Source organism: Caretta caretta, chromosome 11 (assembly GCF_965140235.1).
Source record: "Caretta caretta isolate rCarCar2 chromosome 11, rCarCar1.hap1, whole genome shotgun sequence".
Lineage (NCBI taxonomy): Eukaryota > Metazoa > Chordata > Testudines > Cheloniidae > Caretta > Caretta caretta.
The window spans coordinates 36,117,791-36,140,731 of NC_134216.1; the positions used below are offsets into that span (position 1 = coordinate 36,117,791).

The following is a 22,941-nucleotide window of genomic DNA, read 5'->3' on the forward strand; positions in this document are numbered from 1 at the left end:
GGGACGGGAAACAACTCCCTCCCTCTTGAATGGGCTATTACTGAGAAATATCATTCCCTGGTGACTCACTTTCCTTCCAAGACTATAAGGCATAGTTTTCAATATAGTTACATTATTCTTTAAATACTACCCATACACACATCTCAGAATTATTATAAGTATTGATAAGCTACAAGCTATCAGTAGAGACCTCACATACTACCCTTCCTGGACAAAGACCAAGAAAACAGTGTATTAGGTGCACTGAGTTTGTCAGGTGTGAGACAGGAGTTGCTTGTAAAGAACGGTGAACCCGTTGCCCATTGATATCACTAGGTTTCTGTGTTCCAGCTTTATAAGACAGTCCTTTGTGAAAAGATAAAATAGAGAGATGGCTATGGGAAAAGTAGTGAATGTATATAATTATATTTCTGGGGTATGTACATCCTTCCTATCTGTCCAGATATTATTGTATCTTTTCCAGTTGCTCCTGTTAGTTTCTCCATCTGTTCCATGGTAGATAATGCTGTAAGCGAGGCAGCATCTGACAGACCCTTCTAGCCAGGACTGATTAGAGCCTGCAAGCTATTCCTTGGTGTTGATTGGAAGCACTTGTTCATTTAATATCTACAGTGCACCAAGGTTAGGGTAAGGGCAAGCTTTTTGTGCCCAGCATTAAGGGAAGTGCTTTAAATATACAGCCCAGTAGTCATGTACCTTTTCTCCCTGTAATCCCTCTTTAATTGTTCCATTTTTATCCAGGCAATTAGTTTTAGCTTTTATGACAGAAGCTACTTGTCAATTTGTCCAAAAAGTCATAATTTCAAATGAATTCTGTGAGGAGGAGGTCAGCAATCAGACAGCCATCATGTGATCCCCCTCCATACCTTCTTTAATTACTAATTAGGTTTCCACAGAGCCATGACAGCCAGTACTGTATTTGAATACATTTTGTGCAGTGGTCAGTATACAGCAATATCCTGTGCTTAAGCAAATGTATTGCCTTTCTCACAAAAGTTCTCAGTATGCTACAAAAATGAATACGTGCTAATCCTTTTTGCTCTATCTGTTAGGGTTTTGATGACTGCTTCCTCTTCAGCTAAGCTGCGAAGCACAGCACACAAAGCATGAAGACCTCCCCCGTCCTTTTAAAAAAAATGTTTGAACCACTGTTAGCAGTAAAAGCAAGAGGGACCATCTGTGACCCAGTAACTTATTGCTTTCCCATCACCATAGAGCATCTTCACAGAGATGCGCTACAGTGGCACAGCTGCATCACTGTAGTGCTTCTTGTGTAGACCTGCCCTCAGTCTCTCTAGTTTTGTCAGCTCTGGCTAGTTGGAGTGAATTCTCTGGATCATGCAAGCCGCTTTTTTTTTTTGAGGACTCTGGTGGGGGTGTTTGCTGGTTTTATTTTCATGGTGTCATTGCTTCTCACATTGCGTATTATATTATTGCATTGTGTTCAGAACCAGAACCCTTGCATGGGTGAGTGGGGATGGGAAATGGTGGTGGAAGGAGGAGTGCAAGGAGCCTCTCTCATTTTGTACCTATTCACAACATCCAGTCTCTCTCTGTGGGGGGCACAACAATGAGCATTAGCTGCATAAAAGCAACAAGGAAGGACAAAGCTTTTCCATTCTTCACACCCCAGCTAGTCTTTTTGACCTTGGAAGGCACCACCCAAGGGGTGATTCAGCAGGCATACTTCCGCTGCACATCCAGGAGGCACAGAGCTCCTCCAGGGTGGAAGATCAAGTGCCTCCCATAACACATACAGACCCGGTCCTTCCTCTTTCTTCAAGGTGTTTCACAAAGCTTTTGCCATTGCATACCACATAATGGTGCTCACTGAACAGCGACGGTGTTGGATTGCTGGCTGAGTTCTGCATTTTATCATGTATCGGAACTTAGATATGAGATCAAAAACAGTAGATCATGGTTATGCCCTACAGTAAGCTCTGGGTTCACACTTCTGCCAGTTACATGAGCTGCAGCTGATAGCCTAGCGCAAGAAGATGGAATGCTTACCCTGCTCCAAACAGAATATACACATATTGTTCATGGTCTGAATTTATCCTCTTCCTGGGTTTTGTCTTCATTTAACAAACACCACCAGCAACTTCACCCTAAGTTTCCTCCTGGGTTTGGGGGTCTTTTTTAGAATTTTCCCTGTAAGACCCCTCTTACCCTGGAGATAGTTCCCTCCTCCTGAAAAAGGCATACTAAAGGCTCAGATCTCTTAGACTGGAGCTAATAGGACCCACCTGACAGGATGAGTCAGCAGAAGTCTAGCACTTTCATTAGGGCTATTCTGCTGACAATCCCTGCAGTCCTATGCAGGACCCTAGAATCTCTGCTGTCACATATTATTGGTGTTTTTTCATGAGTAACTAGAAACTTCAATTTTCCTTACAATTAGTTTTAATGAATACTGGAAGACCCTCAGGAACTAAAGTAATGTGTATACAAGAGACTAAAGCTGTGACAGAACCATAGGGAACTTGCATTGAATTTGTATACTGTATAATATTACAATCCTAAGGCAAAACAATAAACTGATGGAAAATAACATGAATGAGTGCCTCTCATTTTCTGAAATATACTTTTCCATAGTGAGTAATTCAACACTGCAACCTGATGCTTTTGCCACAAAATCACTGTGCATCATTACAGGCTAGCAAAAGACAGGGGAAAATAAATCTAAGAGCTGTTTGATGAGAGGTTTTGGGAAGACAAATTGATAACAGAGCAAACTCTGTGCTGATATGTGGCCAGCAGAACCCAGTGCAGTCACAGAGTTTATAGATTTTTATTTAGAGATTTTTAAAATGATCTATAATGGTAGCATGGGACAAAGATTGTTGAAAGGAGGAATGCCTTGCTAGACACTTAGTATTACTCCTTGCACCCCACAAATAAAGTCGACTAACCAAGTCCTAAGTAATGATTCTGTAACATAAAGTGAACCAGGCACCAAACTTTTTAAGAGTATATTATCAAAGACTCACGTCTGAGGATTACAGCTAGTTGCTTGACCTGGGTTCTGTCTCTAACCCACAGCATCATACAGCAACTCAGCATCAGTCTCGGTGGAAAAGATTTCAAATGGGTAAATACTGAGATCCCAGCGATTAGATACAAGTTACCTTTCACCACCTCTCCATATGCATCCTGTGCTCATTGAAATCAATAGAAAAACTCCCATCGATTGTAATGGTACAGTTTAAATGAATTGGGCCAGACCCTGTAAAGAACCCCTGCATGGTACCCCATTAGCTCAGTGAGATTTCCATGGACCTGTGATTCAGGTCCTTTGTGTGTACTGAAATCACAAAAAATGGATAAGACTGCAAATGGCAATGGTATCATAAGCAATATTACTTTGATCTCCATTCTTTTCAGAGGATATTAAATGCTTCATAAAGAAGTACATTCTATGTCAAATTGTCCATGTATAATTCAGTAACTGTACAGTTCTTCACAGCAAAAACATTAAAATGATGAATCCCAGAATTGTAAAATCAATACAAAATCTTTTCAAATATTACATGAAGTTGATACATGAAAGGAATTCTGGTTGAATTTAATAATGTATCAGCATTACAGGAAAAGTGCCCGTAGTGCCAACATACATATGTCTAGATGGCAACTGGCAATTACTGTAATATAATGTACTGTATAAATTAAGAATATATGCATTATGCACATAGACTGAATCACCTTGGTAATAAAAGGAAACATTTATGAACCATTCAAAGAGTGATACACTTAAGCCCAGAAATTTAGTATTTAGTTAATTCCAAAGTGACTTAGTTTCATTATCTATTCCCAATGGACAGAACAAGCTATTCTATCATTCATAAAAGGTATCCAATAGTGAAAGAGGCTATAGCCCAGATCATTAACAGTATTTAGGCTACTAAGTTCCATGGAAATCAATGAGAGCTATGTTCCTAAATACCTTTCAGGATCTGGACCTACAAACCTGTTTCACAACCCTGTGTACCCTCACATTTGCTGATGAAGTCAACTGGAGTTGAGGATGATCAGGACCCTACTGGACTGAGGCCAGAGTTGGATTCTGTCAAAGATAGATTGTAGTTTTCCACTTACCTGAAACCATTTCTGTATACAATACTGGAGGAACACAAAGATCTTAAACTTGATCTTTAACTTTACATTGAATTAATCTCTATTAGACAAAGTTTGACAACACATTTCACATACTACCAGACATTTATACTGACAATACATACATGGTCCAGCAGACCAGGTCTCTCAGATGAGACACCACAATACCCATTAGAGGAACTGGATGTTTGCCTTGGGGCATTGAAATATAATGAGCTAAAAATTTATCCATTCTCCAACTGTGTTAACCTGATTTCATTTAATAACTGGATGGAAATACCCATTTCTCTAAAACTGTAGAGTTGACTACCCTTCATGCCATTTTGTAGCAGATACTACTGGTTTGTGCTGGTAGGGTTTAAAAAAACCAAACCAAGTAACCATACTGACATTTTTGTGGTTCATGTTTATTCTGCACACATTACAAAATCCTTCTCTATGCTTCTGGCAAAGCTGACCAGCTCATCAGAAAGGTACTGCCTTATAGAACAAAAGAAAACTAATAATTAACTATTAAGTGGTATTCCTTTCATTGCTGGATAAATTTAATTGTAAGCTAATTGCTTTAGCATTTGAGTATGGATTAAATTAGTCTCCTTGTGCAATGTTACTACTAAGCACTGGGAATTGATACTGCGGTAGCTTTGCATGTTTTAGCAGGGAGATTTCCTTACACCTGTGAAGCAGCAGAGAGGGAGAAGTCGGTAACCAAGGCTGGTATTTTTGGCAGACCAAAGATTACCTCACAGTCAGCTAAAACAGATAGGTAGAGTAAGGCTTGATTGGGAAAAACTTTGAAGTCAAGCACAAAATGTTTGTGTGTGATGTGGTAGAAGACAGCGAGTGTCGCTGGTGTGACAGGAAGTGGCTAGTGAGATGATCAGAGTGACAGCAACATTTTCAATGGACTTGAGTGGGGCAAAGTGACAGTAGTTGAGGTTGGAAAGGAACAGGTTGTAGTAGTTAAACCACAAAATGAGCAAGGCTTGGATGAAAGTTTCTGCAGCTTAATCAGAGAGGAGACGTCAAATCTTGGAAACATGCAAGAAATTTAGCATGATTTGGACATGGCTCGGAGAGGACCATATAAATAGATACCAAGACCAGAAAGGACTATTGTGGTAATCTAATCTGACCTCCTGTAGAATGTAGGCTGTAGAATTTCTCCAAAATAATTCCTAGAGCATATATTTTTAAAAATCCAATCTTGATTTAAAAATTGCTAGTGATGGATAATTTACCAAAGCTGTTCCAGTAGTTAATTACCTTCACTGTTAAAAATGTACACCTTATTTCCAGTCCAAGTTTACCTAGTTTCAGCTACCAGCCCTTGGATCATGTTATACCTTTTTCTGCTAGACTGAAGAGCGCCATAAATATTTGTTCCCATGTAGATACTTATAGACTGTAATCAAGTCATCCTTTAACCTTCTCTGTTAAGCTAAATAAATAGAGGTTCTCGGCTCTATTACTAAAAGGCATATTTTCTCATCCTTCAAATCATTCCTGTGGTTATTCTCTGAATCCTCTACATGTCAACATCCTTCTTGAACTGTGTCCACTTCTGGTGTCAACAGTATTCCAGCAATGGTCACACCAGTACCAAACACAGAAGAAAAAACCTTCTCTACTCATACAGAAATTTCCCTGTTCACGCATTCAAGGATTGCATTAGCCTTTTGAGGGCAGCATCAGACTGGGAGCTCATGTTCAGCTGATTATTCACCATGACCCCAAAACTTTTTCAGACTCATTGCTTCCCAGAACAGGGTCCCCCACCCTGTAACTGGTATCCATATTAACTGCAGATAGACTATACTACAGAATTTCTGCAGTGACTTTAGGGAAATGACTGATGGCCCCAATCCTACAATAAGCAGATGTCAATTGAAGTGGAGAGCACTTAGTACCTTACCAAAGGTGTTCAGCATGTTGCAGGATTACTGCAGGAATCTATTTCATAATTCTCCCTTGTGTTAAATCACATCATATCAATATTCTGTATTGTCAGTTGATAACATTATGCAGTGTGACATTTTGGGTCAAAGGTGGTAATAATGCCCCTTTTACTAATCTGAATTCATGGGTCACAGTATTTCATTACTTGCACAGCTTCGATACAGATAAGTGTATAGTGTAGGAAAAGAAGGAATTGTAGTTTGTGTAAAGCTATTAGCAGAACAGTACTTAATTTTAAATTATGGCATCCATATCATCTGACTTTCCTTGCTTAGTATTTTTATGCCTGGGAGAACCTCAACTTCAGATATATTCTTTTTCTAAAGTAAAAACTGTGCTGTACACAGTAATATGCCCCTTTATTGGCGGGGGGGGGCGGTAAGAGGGGAAGACTTTTTGTAGTTTTGTTACCAACATGGACATTTAACAGTTTTTACTGGTCAACTTGCTAAGCATCACAAAGCTATTTATTTTCTACTTTTTGTAAATTTTAAATACATTAAGTCTCATATCATATTAGCACAGTGTCATCAGGACACCATTAAATTAAACAGGATACCACGGCAGCATCATATCCAGCAATCTGTTGACTGGATACATGAACAAGCAAATCAGAAATGGAATATGGGTATGTATTCTCCCCATCAGTTCTTTTTAAACTGAAGCTATTAAATTCTTCAGGCAAGCAAAGAATAACTGAGCACACAAAAATGATAGAAAGATTAATAAATACCGGTAACTGCTGACTTAAAAGCTTTTCATCAGCAGCAGGCTGAGGGAATACAAAGCAGGCAATAACTACCTGAGTATAATGAATTGGGTGCTGAGGGAATCAAGATGACAAAACAGAGAACATTCCTTTTATTGAAAAGTCTAAACAAAATCAGATACAAATTTAGCAATAGGGCAGAATCTAAACTGCTAAGATACATAAAGTCATTCTTTGCCAAGAGATAGCAGAAGTCAGGGCCTTTCAAGTTGAGCAACACTGGGGATGTGTATTTTCTTAGTGCAACTTATTTATTTCCACTCTATACAGCAGTCCAGGAATAGAGGTAGGTCACAAAAGCATGCAGGCAATTCCTCTCTTCAGTAATTTCAGCCAAAACACCAATACCTGGCTCTCATGGAGTAATTCTGTCCTAAAAATCAACTCTGGGTAGGGAGCTTAAGGCAGTGTGTAAACTCCCCTGATTCTTTCAACAGCTTCCCACCTTCCCCACAAAGAAGCTACATTACAAAATTAACTACAGTATAAAGATTTCTTCAGAGACTGAACAGTGCTCACACAATAAGAAAAACAACTTGTAAAACTATGTGTAACAACATCTAGTGCCTTCTACCATAATAGTAAACTTGTGGGTTAAAAGTTTTGATTGAAATTGTTTTTCAAGCAATAAGGACAGTGGGCAAAATTTTCAAACCTGGATGCCTAAATTAGGTCCTACATCCTGATCAGAAGTCACCTGGTTTTCTTTTGAAGTCAATGGGACTTGCAGGTGGGCTCAGCAATTCTGAAAATCAGACCACTCCTGTTTAGCTGTCTAGATATGGATTTCAAAACCTAACTTATGCATTGAGGTTTGAAAGTGTTGAGCAGTATCAAAGCATCTCTGGCTGAGGTAGCATAAAGACCTTAAGATAATGAAAACACAGATTGAGCCAAGAAGGTGATCAAACTATTTGATCTGGATGGAAAACACAAGTGCTCAGCAATAAAATGGGGAGCCAGGCTCATCCTTCACATTATTTACAAGTGAATTCTTAGTTGACTAGTCTTCTATCGACCTTGATATAAACCCTCTAAGTGGAAGTGCGCTTGGGCATTTATAGGATTCTGCCATTTGTTTCAGACAGGGTAGAGTTCTGCTGAACAAATGGAATGTACTGAAGAGAGACATGGAATTTGAGATTTCAGTTCACTAGCAGAACTCCATGGGGAATATCAGACAGCACCTGCTGAAACTACAGCATTATCACCATCAGGTTTCATAAGCAATAAGTTCACTTATTAATTTAAGGTAAATTATGATTCCTGTAAATTACAATTTCTATTCTGTCAATCTCATAGTGATGGTTTTAAAAGCAGGCTATCTCTTCGAGTCATCTTAAAAAATACCAATGATATTTTATTCATATAAAATCCTTTTAATAAAAACACAGCAAACAACCTTGTAATTCACTATTCAACAGAGAACCAACACAGTCTGGGCACAACAAAAATCCCACTTAAACCCTATTTTGAGTATTTAAATGCACAAGTCTTGCATTTGAATTGGCCCTCTGCCCGAAGGTGATTTTCACTCTAATACACTAGATACACTACAAATCACAGACAACATTCACAGGGCTATCCCCACTTCTCAGCAAAAATTTAATAGCAGAGTGCTATGGTTAGGTCTCTTAATAATATAGTTTCAGAGCTTTTAGAAAATATACTAGAGTACGTTTACTAGTATTCTGTGAAGAGTTACCAAAAGTAATTAAAACTAAAACTCCATTTGTTAAAGGACTAGAGAAAGTACACTTTGGGTATGTCTACACTACGAAATTAGGTCGAATGTATAGAAGTCGGTTTTTTAGAAATCGGTTTTATATATTCGAGTGTGTGTGTCCCCACAGAAAATGCTCTAAGTGCATTAACTCGGCGGAGTGCTTCCACAGTACCGAGGCTAGAGTCGACTTCCGGAGTGTTGCACTGTGGGTAGCTATCCCACAGTTCCCGCAGTCTCCGCTGCCCATTGGAATTCTGGGTTGAGATCCCAATGCCTGATGGGGCTAAAACATTGTCACGGGTGGTTCTGGGTACATATCGTCAGGCCCCCGTTCCCTCCCTCCCTCCGTGAAAGCAAAGGCAGACAATCGTTTCGCGCCTTTTTTCCTGAGTTATCTGTGCAGACGCCATACCACGGCAAGCATGGAGCCCGCTCAGCTCACTGTCACCGTATGTCTCCTGGGTGCTGGCAGACGCGGTACTGCATTGCTACACAGCAGCAGCAACCCATTGCCTTGTGGCAGCAGACGGTGCAATAGGACTGGTAGCCGTCATCGTCATGTCCGAGGTGCTCCTGGTTACCTCTGTGAGGTCGATCAGGAGCGCCTGGGCAGACATGGGCGCAGGGACTAAATTTGGAGTGACTTGACCAGGTCATTCTCTTTAGTCCTGCAGTCAGTCCTATTGAACCGTCTTATGGTGAGCAGGCAGGTGATACGGATTGCTAGCAGTCCTATTGCATCATCTTCTGCCGGGCAGGCAAGAGATGAGGCTGGCTAGCAGTCCTATTGTACTATCTTCTGCCGAGCAGCCATGAGATGTGGATGGCATGCAGTCCTTCTGCACCGTCTGCTGCCAGCCAAAGATGTAAAAGATAGATGGAGTGGGTCAAAACAAGAAATAGACCAGATTTGTTTTGTACTCATTTGCAAACCCTCCGCCCACCCCCGTCTAGGGGACTCATTCCTCTAGGTCACACTCCAGTCACTCACAGAGAAGGTGCAGCGAGGTAAATCTAGCCATGTATCAATCAGAGGCCAGACTAACATCCTTGTTCCAATAAGAACAATAACTTAGGTGCACCATTTCTTATTGGAACCCGCCGTGAAGTCCTGCCTGAAATACTCCTTGATGTAAAGCCACCCCCTTTGTTGATTTTAACTCCCTGTAAGACAACCCTGTAAGCCATGTCGTCAGTCGCCCCTCCCTGCATCAGAGCAACGGCAAACAATCGTGCATCTGAGTTGAGAGTGCTGTCCAGAGCAGTCACAATGGAGCACTCTGGGATAGCTCCCGGAGGCCAATACCGTCGAATTGTGTCCACAGTACCCCAAATTCGACCCGGCAAGGCCGATGTAAGCGCTAATCCACTTGTCGGGGTGGAGTAAGGAAATCGATTTTAAGAGCCCGTTAAGTCGAAATAAAGGGATTCATCGTGTGGACGGGTGCAGGTTTACATCGATTTAACGCTGCTAAATTTGACCTAAAGTCCTAGTGTAGACCAGGGCTTTGAGATGCCTAATCTATGTTTTTTAATTGTATTTGATTACTAATTTGCAAAATTACATCCTTAGCATTGATTTTTGAGTTATTCATCCAATTTAGTGAGGCTCTACTGAATAGTCAGGTTTGATGTAATGCACTTTAAAGCATTTCACAATCTTAAAAGTCAAAGCTTAATTCTCATCTAGAAAAAGACAATAGCATAAAACACGATACACAAATATAGTGTACAGTTTAAGATTCTTAGTCAGTATGAAAACATAAGAGGACTCTGTCCCAGTCATACTTAAAGTAGTATGGACTGACTGACAGGCCCTTTAGACTCAGAACTGGCAAGTTAGCTAAAAAGGCGGAAGTGTACTGTTGTAAAGAGAGGCATTATGAGGGAAGCAGTAGAACATTTCTTTTCCATGGCTACATTCTTGGGGATGCAAGATAGTCATAACAAATCCAACTGTCATCACTAACACACCAACAGTAAGAATCAGGCCGGATATTAGGTTATCTGAATGGTTCCATCTCTCTTCAGACAGCTTCAGATAACATGCTGTTGGGATGATAAAAACAAGTGGCGTAGCACTGAGAATCCCCTGGGAGGAGGAAACAAAAAAACCCATAAGCGCACATATTCACATCTCCAGCACAAAACAAACATTTATAATTAGTTTATAGTTAAATGGTTGTAATTAGATCTGTGCAAAAAGTTTCCTATGAAATGAAACTAGAATAGTAGCTTTTCTTCAGGGTGGTTTCAATCATCAAAACCCAAATAGACTGCAAAGGAATCTGCACTATAATTTGAAATGTCTCAGGATGAAGGAAACAGTTACAACTTACTCATTTTACTGTAACAGGGTGAAATTTTACCCTACATGAACTTGCTTTCTATTAAGCCAAAATTACATGAAAAATGTCAGCTCCAGAAGTACAGTAAATCCCACATTTTGAATAGCTTTGAAATATTTTATCATATGAAATATTTAGGAACATTTCCTCACAGGCTTTTAGAAAAAATGTAAAGGGGCAGTATTATTCATTAATCCTTATAGTTCTTTCATGCACTATCACAAAACACCTACTTGGATTTCCTTAAAGTTTTTACCTTTCAGTAAAACAAAGAAAAGCTCCCTGTGCATGATAAACATCAATGCAGCAGTTTAACTTGCTCCTAGCAGCTGCTCAGAACAATATTGTTGAGCAATGCCTCCAAACACAGACCCTGAGTCAGGAAACCATCCCTGTTCAGGACAACAGTTATGCATGTTGTCAAGGTTCCTTCCCTATTCTGAACTCTAGGGTACAGATGTGGGGACCTGCATGAAAGACCCCCCTAAGCTTATTCTTACCAGCTTAGGTTGAAAACTTCCCCAAGGTACAAACTTTGCCTTGTCCTTGAACAGTATGCTGTCACCACCAAGCATTATAAACAAAGAACAGGGAAAGATACCACTTGGAGACATCTTCCCACAAAATATCCCCCCCAAGCCCTACACCCCCTTTCCTGGGGAAGACTTGATAATAATCCTCATCAATTGGTACAGGTGAACACAGACCCAAACCCTTGGATCTTAAGAACAATGAAAAATCTATCATGTTCTTAAAAGAAGAATTTTATTTAAAGAAAAGGGGAAAGAATCACCTCTGTAAAATCAGGATGGTAAATACTTACAGGGTAATCAGATTCAAAACACAGAGAATCCCTCTAGGCAAAACCTTAAGTTACAAAAAGACATAAAAACAGGAATATACATTCCCTCCAGCACAGCTTATTTTACAAGCCATTAAACCAAAGAAAATCTAACCCATTTTCTAGCTAGATTACTTACTAACTTTACAGGAGTTGTAAGGCTTGCATTCCTGATCTGTTCCCACCAAAAGCATCACACAGGCAGAAAAACCCTTTGTTCCCCGCCCCCTCTCCAGATCTGAAAGTATCTTGTCTCCTCATTTGTCATTTTGGGTCAGGTGCCAAAGAGGTTACCTTAGCTTCTTAACCCTTTACAGGTGAAAGGGTTTTGCCTCTGGCCAGGAGGGATTTTATAGCACTGTATACAGAAAGGTGGTTACCTTCCCTTTACATTTATGACACATGTGCTGAACTTTTAAGGAAACTAACTAAACGTCTAGCACATGCTTAAGTGCTGTCCTGGATAGGTACGGAGTTAAGCGTGTGATGAAGTATTTTCTTAATAAAGCACCAGTGCAGGCTAAAATATTGTTGCAGCCATGCATCATTTGCTATCAGAGAGCTCTGCATTTCTGTGCATGATTTTGGAACTTGTCACCTTCTTACACACACTTTATGAGTAGTTTGCATTAATTTCAGTTAATGCAACCCATAAATTTGTTGATTATGGAGAGTGCAGGGTGTGAGGTAAATCCATACGTTAATGTGTCTTTGTTTCATTCATCTGTATTTTCTTGTTACTTATATTGTCATGCTGGGAAGTGTTATTGGCAGTCATCAGTTACAGACCAAGTAGAAGTTCATTCAGGCTACATGATGGAGCAATTAAATGGCCCTTTTGCTTAGTGATAGCTGAAACAACAGAAGCAATTGCCCAAGTCATGGACAACCATGGCAAGGCCTAGAAGCTACACCCTGTGCCCACGGGGTTTTCCTAGAGTCTGACTGCAAACACAGGGAATTGATTTATTGGCAGCTATATCTGTGTTTGGATTAAAAGAAGCAGAAAGCAGGGAGAAAGTGAGCTGACAGCAATTGAAGCGGTGGTGATCATAGTGCTTGGGAGGAAGTCAAGAGACAGAAATTCTTTTAGGCATAATACTCAATGAGAAGGCAGACTAGGCTTTCTGAACAAAGAAACTGCTTCCTGTTTGTTTCTACTATGTTCAGGGAAACAGGACTTTGATATAATCTTGTTTATTTACAAAAATGTACACAAAGAGATACCAAACTCATCTCTCAGCTTCTTCTCCCAATGGAAACAACCTGGCAAGGACTCAGATATTGGCTAACTGCATGGGCTAAAAGGGACAACATTATTATATTTATGGAACCCTTACTTATATGGAAGATTATTTAAAAACAAAAACAAAACAAAAAAGACCCCACACTTTTGAGTCCTCAGTAACTCCATGCAAGTTTATCTTCTAGTCCCAAACAATTTATTTACAAACATGGTGTAAGTATTCCATAATATATCCCAAAACATAGTCCATATCACCCCAATGTAAATAAAACTCCTCTTCCTTCTGGGGTGAAACCCTGCTCCTTCCAGCAGGGACTCCCCCAGCCTCTCTGCTGGGAGTATTCTCCTTTTACCATTCCTCTGGTCCAGCTCTCCAACAAGGAGATGCCAGTGGGTAAGCCCCTCCACTGCTCTCCCTTCTTTCAGCCTTCTCTGGCCCTTGGCTCTGGCTTAGGGTCAGCAGGCAACTCCCGCTGCTGCTGCTGCTGCTGCTGCTCCTTTCAGCCATCTGTTCCTAGCTCTTTGGCTTGGAGACACCAGCCAGCAAATCCCTCTTGCTGCTCTCCTACCTTTAGCTTTCTCCCAGGAAGCACCTCCTTTCTTTGGCAGTTGTCTTCTCCTACCTTGCTCCTGATTCACTTAGTCTGCTCTGATTCTCACTAGATCTCACCAGGACTCTTATTGGTCCCCAAATGCTGCCCTGCCCTCTTAATTGGCCCATCTGGGAACACTTGGCCTGGAACAAGAGTGATGAGGCCAGTTTCACTTAATGGGCAAGCTACTCTGTTACACAGTCTTTAACACTTTGTGTTGTGTAAGTATTAAAGACAAGAAAAACCTTAGTATCTGTCTTTAAACTAAATTCCCGGTTTTGGAGCCTCTGCCTTCAATTTGAGGCAGTTTCAGAGTCTTAGGGATGGCACTTTGCAAGAGATATATTTTCCCTCCTATGAGGTCATTTTTTGGATCCCCCACACTCTGGCCTTCCCATAGTGAAGACGGTGGTGGTGGCTCAAGTGCAAAGGAAAGTCCAATAGTAGTGGAAGAAATTGGCTGCAACTGCCCTTCTGCCAGGAGCCTGACAGAAATCCAGGCTCAAAAGTCAGCAGCACTACCTGGGGCAGAGCCATGGCTAGAGGATGTAGTGACTCAATGTGAGATACCTGTAATACTACAGTAACTCTAACAATTTCCTAACAAGTGTCAACATTTTAACAGGTCCCGTTATACTCCACTGTCTTATCTAATTTGTACTTAACTACTGGTAGTCATGGCCCATAGCCATCAGCCACATCCTTTGATAAGTCTATTTCACTGTAGATTTACTCTTGAAGGTTATGAAAGTCCTCTGACTATCCAGCCTGAACTTTTCTTCCTTAGCTTCAGGACATTGTTCTTTTATCTTAACTTCTGAGGAGGTAAATAATTCCTTTCCTTCTGTGACACTGTTAACACTACACTATGTTACATTTAAAAGAATACTGTCATTTTTCAGAATTTCATTTATATTAAAGAGTGATTAGTAAATAATGGAGCATTACGTTCACTTACGTTCAGCTCTAAAACTATTCCAAGGCAATCATACACTAAAGATATGCTTGTGGCTACAGCAACAACAATTACTGTCACAGCAACATGGAGAATGGTAGTAAGGGTCCCACTGAAAAACACATTGGCAATTACCTGAAATGAAAACACAGTTTGCAACTTTACTTTGGCCCTTTATTTATTTTAACAAGCAGCATGTTTTAAATTCTATATGCTATGATTTATAATGCAACTGAAAGGAACAGTGAGAATGTTATGGCTCTCAACCATCTCAAATTCTTGACTTCAGTGAGAGGTGTCCCTCCTTTTCCAGACATTGTTTCATATTAAAATTATGCAAAAAACCCCAACATTTGACTTTGCTATATTTTCAAGACATAGTGGTGCTCTTCTCATTCACCTGATAAACACAGTGAAACCTTCTTACCATGAAGTCATTTATGAAAAGAAAAGATTTCCTACAGATTTCCCATTAATCAATTACAGTACAGTGAAACATTCCAGGACTTTCCCTCTACTTCACTATAAATCTGCTGCCCCAATCAGTTGCAACCACCTCCTGCATACTATACTTTGTGAGTCACCACACTGGAGTTCACTACATGCCAGTTCCATTACACCATACTGAGAATTTAAGCAGCAGTATTCAAGAAAACAATATTAAGTTTAAGAAATCACAAGAAAAAGCCCACTAAATGCTATAGCTAGCATGCACCAGACCATTAGGTATTAATATTTACATAAGATTAGTCAATAATTGCAATTAGGACAGATCTCTCCATATAATTTACAGATTAATCATATGATTAAAACATCATGGAAAAAGAGATAAATGTCTCACTTCTCTAGTCACAAAACATTCAATGGGGAAAGTCAGGATTATAGTGACTCCATAGCAAAACCTTCCAAATGTAGCAAGATCATCGTCTCTGCAATAGTTTTCAAATATATCTCCTAGAGAACAGTGAAAAATTAAATTATTTCAAATTAATGACAACTGTGGCTAATTATTAGTTGACATTTACACTTATGCAAATAGATAAATCACCAGAATAACTGTACACAAAAACTTGAGATTTTGTGACCCACTTTTGGAGACATAAATCAGAAAATGATGATTAGATAATCACAAATTACATTCAAAATTAACTTTCACGACCCCAACAGTAACAGCATTTTCTATTATTTCGTGTGTTCTCAAGATCATTTCCATTTGAGTATTTACGTATCTATCATACACATATTACAGGGTTAAGCCTATTGTCATCCTATTTTTTGCAGCTTTCTTTTTTAGATGACTTTGTAAAGGTGCTTCTGGTGTTTGTTTGTTTTTTTAATCGGTATGTGACACAGTTTTAGAAAGAAAAACATTTGGTTAAAACAAACAGATTTCCTTTTTGTTATTCTTAGGACAAGAACAATCACATAAGGAAGACTAGATGGGTACAGCTAGAGAGCTGAAGTTCCTGTGTATCATATTACAGGATCTAATCTCAGCTGCAACACTATACTGGGGGATTTCAAACATTCAAAGCCCTATGTAAACATATGGATTATTAACTGGTAATTCCTTTTGCATCAGTTTACTACTATACTGCTATACAATTCAAGTAAACACCTTACCTAGTGATTATAGCAAAGGACCTGGGGAAAGGTGACCATGGGATCGAGTTCAGGCTGAATGACTAACTTACCATGGAACATGAACAAATCTTAAGACTATACCTACATGGCCTACCAGGTGATTTCCACCTCTGATTTCCATTATACTATATATGACTTGCTACTTTTAGGAGTCCAGTAGAGCTCAAGAAACAACCAGATTTGTTCTGGAGAAAGAAGAGATTGAGGGAACTGGTGAAAAAGATGGATGATGAGATGGAATTAGTGTATAATATACTATAGTGTATAGTATATATATATATATATATATATATATATATATATATATATACACACACACAGACAAAATGAGAAGTATGATTTTCCCAGTCCTGAAATATATATTTTTAGTCATTCTGTACTCAGCCAGTCCAGCTAGAAAGATGGGTATAAGCAATGACTAGAGTACATTGCTTTCCTGGATAAACAAATGTGGGGAGGAGGGGGAGGAAGGGAGTGAAAATCCCCTGCTCCAAGCATAGCTAAATGCTGCTGTCTGCCACAAAAAGATGAGGTGATAAACCTTCTCTTACAGCTTTAAACTGGACCGTAAAAGAATTGTGAAACCACTGAAGAAATGTCTCTAAAATTGTTTGGCTGACTTGAGAAACAATGATGTATTTAACAAATTTCTTCCTCCCTTAATGCTTACCTCCCTCTTCCCATTCATTCCCAAAGACAGAGAGAGAGTGAAATCTGTTTCAAAGACAGCGAGAACCCTATGGTACATTTCTGACATTAATAATCTAGGCTGCAGTTTCAAAGAAAGTACATACCTGAGTTGTGAAAAATGAAAAATTTAAACCCTGTTTAGATAGAGGATCCTCAAGGCAAAAGACGGTATGTTTTTAGGAATACTAGACAGAAAGTTGCTCCCTGCACACACCAACCTCCCTCTCTCCTCGCTGCTAGAAGGGAAGCTGACTTCCCCCCCCCTTCACTCTCTCAGAATGTCTCTTTTCCCCCTCAGCAACTTCCACAGAGATTTGTGTGTGTCAGTCATACCAGTTAGTGGCACCTTAACCACTTGCACTCCAGGGCAATTTCATCCTGAAGGAGTGCAGATGATGGAAGTATCATTGCTCTACTCCGTCAAAATTCTGCTGGGCGCATGGGAAACAGCTCTGTTAGCCACTATAAGAGCACTGCCAGCAGAGCGTGTTGAGGGGATGTGTGGAAACTATTTAAGCTTTTATATGTACTCATCATATTTCCCCATCCACTCTGGCCATGCTCTACTCCTGGGCAGTTCTGTTTATTTTTGTGCTTTACTAATCCCATACAATCCTTCCAACAAAAGGAAGCAGTTTTGTGCTAATGTTTCTCCTTGGTGTGGACTTTCCACCAGCAGGGCTCTGCTCCTGGGTCTACACCATCTTCCACAAGCGCATAGGCCCTGGGTTGGCTTCTCACCCCACTCCCATATTTTTTGACTATTAAGTAAGAAGGATAAATCCCAGACATTCCTTTTCAAGTTTAAATAAAAAGACAATGATCAGCTTGGCATTTCCTCTTCTCTCTATCCTGCAGGGAGTTAACTGAACTCAAACAAAAAGGGTGGAAAGTATCAGAAGGCCAAGCCTTAAAAATAGATGTGTAGAGTATCTTACCTTCTGTGTAACCAGTAAATGTCACATATCCACATACAGCAAACAGCACACTGATAAACAGAGCGAGTGAGACAGACACATGAGTGATGCGAGACCAGTTACTCAGAGTGGGTTCTTCCAAAGAGCCATAGATTAAAAAGCTGTTATGATGGCAAACGAATGCTGAAACACACATGGCAATTAAAAAACAAACATACGTTTCATTAAAAATAAAAATTTTGTACCATGCTAAGCTTGTGGACTCCAGGGCAGGAAAATATAGCACAGTTTAAATCAATTCATTATTATAAATACAAATGAAGGATGCAGTGCATGGCAAACATCAAACGACTTCACATTTTGGATATTTATCTCATTCTACGTGGGTCTCCGCCTTCCACTCAGCCGTATGATTCTGACTTCTCATCCCCTACAATGCCACCTGGCTCTCCCCTGCCAACCCCAGACACAGCTTCCTGCTCACAATTCCACTTCAATGTCCAGTGCCTCCTTCTGGTGCTCCCCTCAGGTTTACACCATGACCCACAACAACTACTTAGATTTCTGGAGCCTAAACTACCACTTGATCCTGTCTGGGGCTTCTCTGTTAACTGTGCCCCAGAATGTACAGATGAAAAAATCCAGAGGATGTGACATTTCCCACTCTGGGACGACAGGCATGTTGTGCAGTAACAAACAATAGGAAGACCCCAGAGTATCAGCACACTAGAGCCTACAGAGGGATATCAGAACAGTGGGAATAGAAGTTAGAGTGGGGACTATGCATATCAGAGGATATTTATCCAAACCTGAATAAAGGTTTAATTCTGGCTAATGGAAAAAGATTAGGGCTAGCTCTAATTTTGCCTAAACCAGCTTAACACTATGGTAAAAACTTAAAAGGAAAATGCATATGCCATGCAGGTCCAATCGTAAAGTAAAATTATTTAAACCATTAGGGCTGACTGCAGATTGAGAAGAGATGTTCAGACACACACACACACACACTTACCAAATGACATCACCCCAATGGCTTGTATTGCATTAGACTTTGCAAATATCCAGGCAGACTCTGTTTTGGGTCTAAAACAGAAATTAGTTTTAACTGAAAGTCCCCTAAAGGTGATCGATGATTAAAATTATTTTAAAATACTACATATAACACAGTAAGACTAGGCAGATCCTTCTGAAAAAAACTCCTTTGCACATTAGATCATGATGCTTTGGTAATAAAATGCTTGTCATTCAGAGATATCCCTTTTCCCCCTTGTATTTATAAAAATATCATTTCTGGGAGTGCTTATGGCAATGATGTGCCAGAACTTTTAATGAATAGTTCTGGTATTGAAACTTAAAAAAAAAAAAAAATTACCACATCCAAAGAAGTGGCACACCTGGAAATGGCAATCAGGACAGTGAAGGCCATGGTGCTGACCCCATATGGGGTCAGGTTAACCAAATAACACCTTAGATCTCTACTCTGAATATTAAGGGGCAGATTTTTCCTCTGGATCTGCACATGTAGATCCTGAGGATTTCAATGGGATCTCCACATTTGTTCCTAGGGCTTTAGTCCAAGTGGGACAAATTCTGCCCTCGTTCACATTTGTGCAACCCACTGTCCCAAATAGGTCTGTTCTTCAGGGAATGATATTCCCTCTGGTACGGAAGGTTTAGCACATCCTTAAATTTGTTTCTTACCACAGGGCTCTGGGGAAGTACAACTAGAACAGTCCTGCATGTGGAGGAGTTTAGGGTAGGATAAGGAAGGAGCCACGGGATTCCGTATTATGTGTCTCCAATCAACCCCACACAAGTGGTGTGGAAGAACTGCAGTGACCGTATGCCAAAGCAGCAGCCAGCTGGGACAAAGGAGAACTGCTGGAGCCCTGGTTGGTAGATTCTGGTGGATTTTTGGTCCCCCCTCCCCTTATACACTGCCCCTTCTCCCCTAAATTTACTCAAATTTTATGCAGAGGAATTACATTTCATTCTAGGGGCTTGTCAAAACATGAGATTTTTCCAGATATACTTACACAGTTAAACTGCAATAGCTAAATTGATATAACTCCCCATGTGAACACTCTTATTCAGGAATAAGGGTACTTTTTTCAGTTTAGCTTGAACTGCTTCCAAAGCAACATAAGCTAAAACAAACAAAAATGCACTCTTTTATTCTGGTAGAAGGGTCTGCATAGGGAGTTAAATTCACCTCACGAATAAGTCCCCATGGAGGCAAACCCTAAGTGTATGTACTGAAATAATCAACAGTCAAACAGAACAGTTTCCACTACATGAATTCATGTCTGACCTGTTGTCTCTGGGCTGCAGTTACCATTTTGATTTATGTATTTTTTAAATTGTGCATAATTTTATCATCTTATTATACAGAGTCTTGACAGTCTAAACAGCTGTCAATCTCCATTTTAAAATATACTCAGGGAATGATGGCAGAACACAGCTTAGATTAAGGCCCAGAAACAAAAATTGGCAACAAACTTTGTTAAATCAGATCCAGAGTTTGATACATGAAATTCCATCCTGTAAAATGAATTTAGATGCTTCATATACATTGATGCACACTCTGGGGAAACGGAGAAGCAAGAACACCCTTTTTCTAAGATGCAATCTGTTCACATACCAGATGGCAGCTGTATGCCAACTGAGCACTTCTTTTACAGAAGTTCTACAGAACAGACAAAATGGCATTACAGTGGAGAATGCTGCCATACAGCTAGCTGCTGCTAATTTTGCTTGCTTCAATTTCCACTTTGTTTTGAGGGGAAGCTGCTGCCACCTGCTGCCTCAGCTGCTGTACTCTTCCTTCACGGCAAAACAGCATGTCACAACCATCACACCACCTCTGTCTCTCTCTCCCCCTCTCTGTTACTAAGTCAGCTCTTTCAAGCCGCACTTTCCTTGGCACTTTAGATATTATTGCTGCCAAACTTTTAAACCCTTTCAAAACAGATTTATTTAATTTTTTTTGTTCATTCTCTCCTCCCCATTCATTATCTTCCGATTTCTTGAGAGGTGTCGGGCTTTCCCTAAGAACAGATTTTAATAACAGCATTGACCTGATTATTCCAGCCTCTCTATATAAAAATGCTGGGGTAATTTATAAATTATATTCCTTTACTATTAAATTCATATCGACCAAATAGTAAAATCTTCATTTTCCATCTTAGAAATATGGCTTATTAGATCCAGCTGCATATTTGGCCCTGATTCAGAAAAGTATCCCTATTCATGACAGCACTTAAACTTGAAGTGAAAGGGTTTTAAGCATATTCTTAACTGTAAGTATATGTTGAAATTCTGTTCTCTATCAAGACCTATATACATATTTTATTAGAACTGGCTCAAGCTGAGCTCTTGGTTCACAGGGACAGCGTACAGTCTTTACTACAGTACTGGTTTTTTTTTAAGGATTTCAGATTGTTTTTTCAGCTGAGAACTGGGAAGAAGAACAGTTGAGGTTGAGAGAAAAAGGAAGTTCTGTGGACGAAGGAGGCTAAGCATATTCCAGCCTTTATATCCTTGTTTATATTAGCTTGTTTGGGGAACTCTCCCCCAGCTTTACTACTACCTGCTCTGAGTGGGCTGAGATAACAGAACAGCAAAAGCACCTGTGCTCTATCTGCATTTGTGCTTCCACAACTGCTACCACTGCTGGGGCTGCACTGCTCATAAAGGAATGGCAAGACGTTAGCCTGAGGCAGACATAGCTTAAGTGAGCAATAATCTATTATAAAAATAAGCAGATAGTATACATAAGAGAAGTAAAGAAATGGCTTTCAAATGTAAACAAATAAATGTATTTATTGATATGAGTAGTAGCAGTACTGGGTTCTGAGGCCTATTAGTATAGTTCAAGGACTATATTAAGATCATGCCTGTAAACAAGAACACTGAGACCAAAAATCAATGAGCAAAAACTGGTGTGTCAGAAATTAGGCCATGGTGGACAAAATCATGAGGGAATGGGCTCACCCACTACTCCCTTTTTGATTCCTTAAAGAAAGACTTAGGGAGAAAAATTGTCTCCTAGAGCAGTAGTTCTCAACTCGCGGTCCAGGGCTCACAACCTGGTTTCAAGGGGCCTGCTAAGCAGAGTCAGCGTTAGACTCACTGGGGCCCAGGGCAGAAAGCCAAAGCCCACTGCATGGGTCTGAAGCCCTGGGCCCTGCCACCCAGGGCTGAAGCTCAAGCCTGAGCAATGTAGCTTTGCAGGGGCCCCGGGCAACTGCCCTGCTTGCTACCCCCTAACACTGGCCCTGACTTTTGTATGCAGAAAATCAGTTATTGTGGCACAGGTGAGCCGTGGAGTTTTTATAGCTTGTTGGGGCGGGATGGGATGTCTCAGAAAGAAAAAGGTTGAGAATCTCAGTACTAGAGCAAGCTTCGTCATCATGGCTGCCAGACCCACCATCTCCTGGGGCCCCAGGCCTTTCTCATCCTGATCCTGAGAGCTGCCCTGACCAGAACGGGCCAGAGAGAGAGACCCAGGTGACATTGCCACTTCTACTGGCTTCACACCACCTGGGATGTGAGACTCTCTCCCCTTCCCCGCCCCAATGTTTCCTTTTCCTTCCCCACCTTAATTTTTTTTTTCCTATCTTCTTTTGCCTTCTGTTTAATAAAAGTCTGCCTTAGGCAGCCAAGACTGCGTATTCTGCAATACTGCTGTAAGCCTGTGACTAGAAAGACAGCTAAAAGCAATGTCCTGTAACAGCCAGATGCTGGTACAAATTTGCCAGGTTTCACAGTAGCTGATAAGACTGTGTGTTGTGCCTGTGTTTTTCCAGCAGTCAGATTGCAAGTGAAAGTCAATACCAGAGACAGAAGGTGCATTTTCTATCTCTGTTTTTCTGTTCTCTCCCCTCTTGCATGTGTTCATCTTGTTTTGTCTTTTAGGAAATGGAATCAGACTTTAACAGCAGCAGGAACTGCAGCAGCTCCAGCCTATCTCAACTCCTCCCCCAAAAAAGGACACAAATTACTATCTGAGACATTGTCAGCTGAGCGTTTTTTCCCTTCTAAAAACTCTCTCCAGCTAAAGGTTAAAGGGCCATTATTACAATGAAGGCTTTATTTAATACTTTACATTTCAAATGCTCTGTTTTTCCTTCTTTTCTGT

At 40.3% G+C, this 22,941-nt stretch overlaps 1 protein-coding gene across 5 annotated transcripts in view; it reads right to left on the minus strand.

The window, feature by feature from the left end:
* Nucleotides 1-8,199: 8,199 nt before the first annotated feature.
* SLC38A11 (solute carrier family 38 member 11) overlaps nucleotides 8,200-22,941 on the minus strand; it is a 41,981-nt gene continuing 27,239 nt past the window's right edge. For 4 of the 5 annotated variants that reach the window (XM_048870102.2, XM_075117897.1, XM_048870099.2 and 1 more), the window contains 5 exons: nucleotides 18,814-18,884; nucleotides 17,823-17,984; nucleotides 15,392-15,504; nucleotides 14,554-14,685; nucleotides 8,200-10,659 (listed from right to left, as the gene is read on the minus strand). In XM_048870102.2, the coding sequence (XP_048726059.1) occupies nucleotides 10,411-10,659; nucleotides 14,554-14,685; nucleotides 15,392-15,504; nucleotides 17,823-17,984; nucleotides 18,814-18,884 (727 nt within the window). In that variant the 3' untranslated portion in view covers nucleotides 8,200-10,410. The remainder of the gene's footprint in view (nucleotides 10,660-14,553; nucleotides 14,686-15,391; nucleotides 15,505-17,822; nucleotides 17,985-18,813; nucleotides 18,885-22,941) is intronic. The other variant, XM_048870101.2, reaches the window with a different exon arrangement.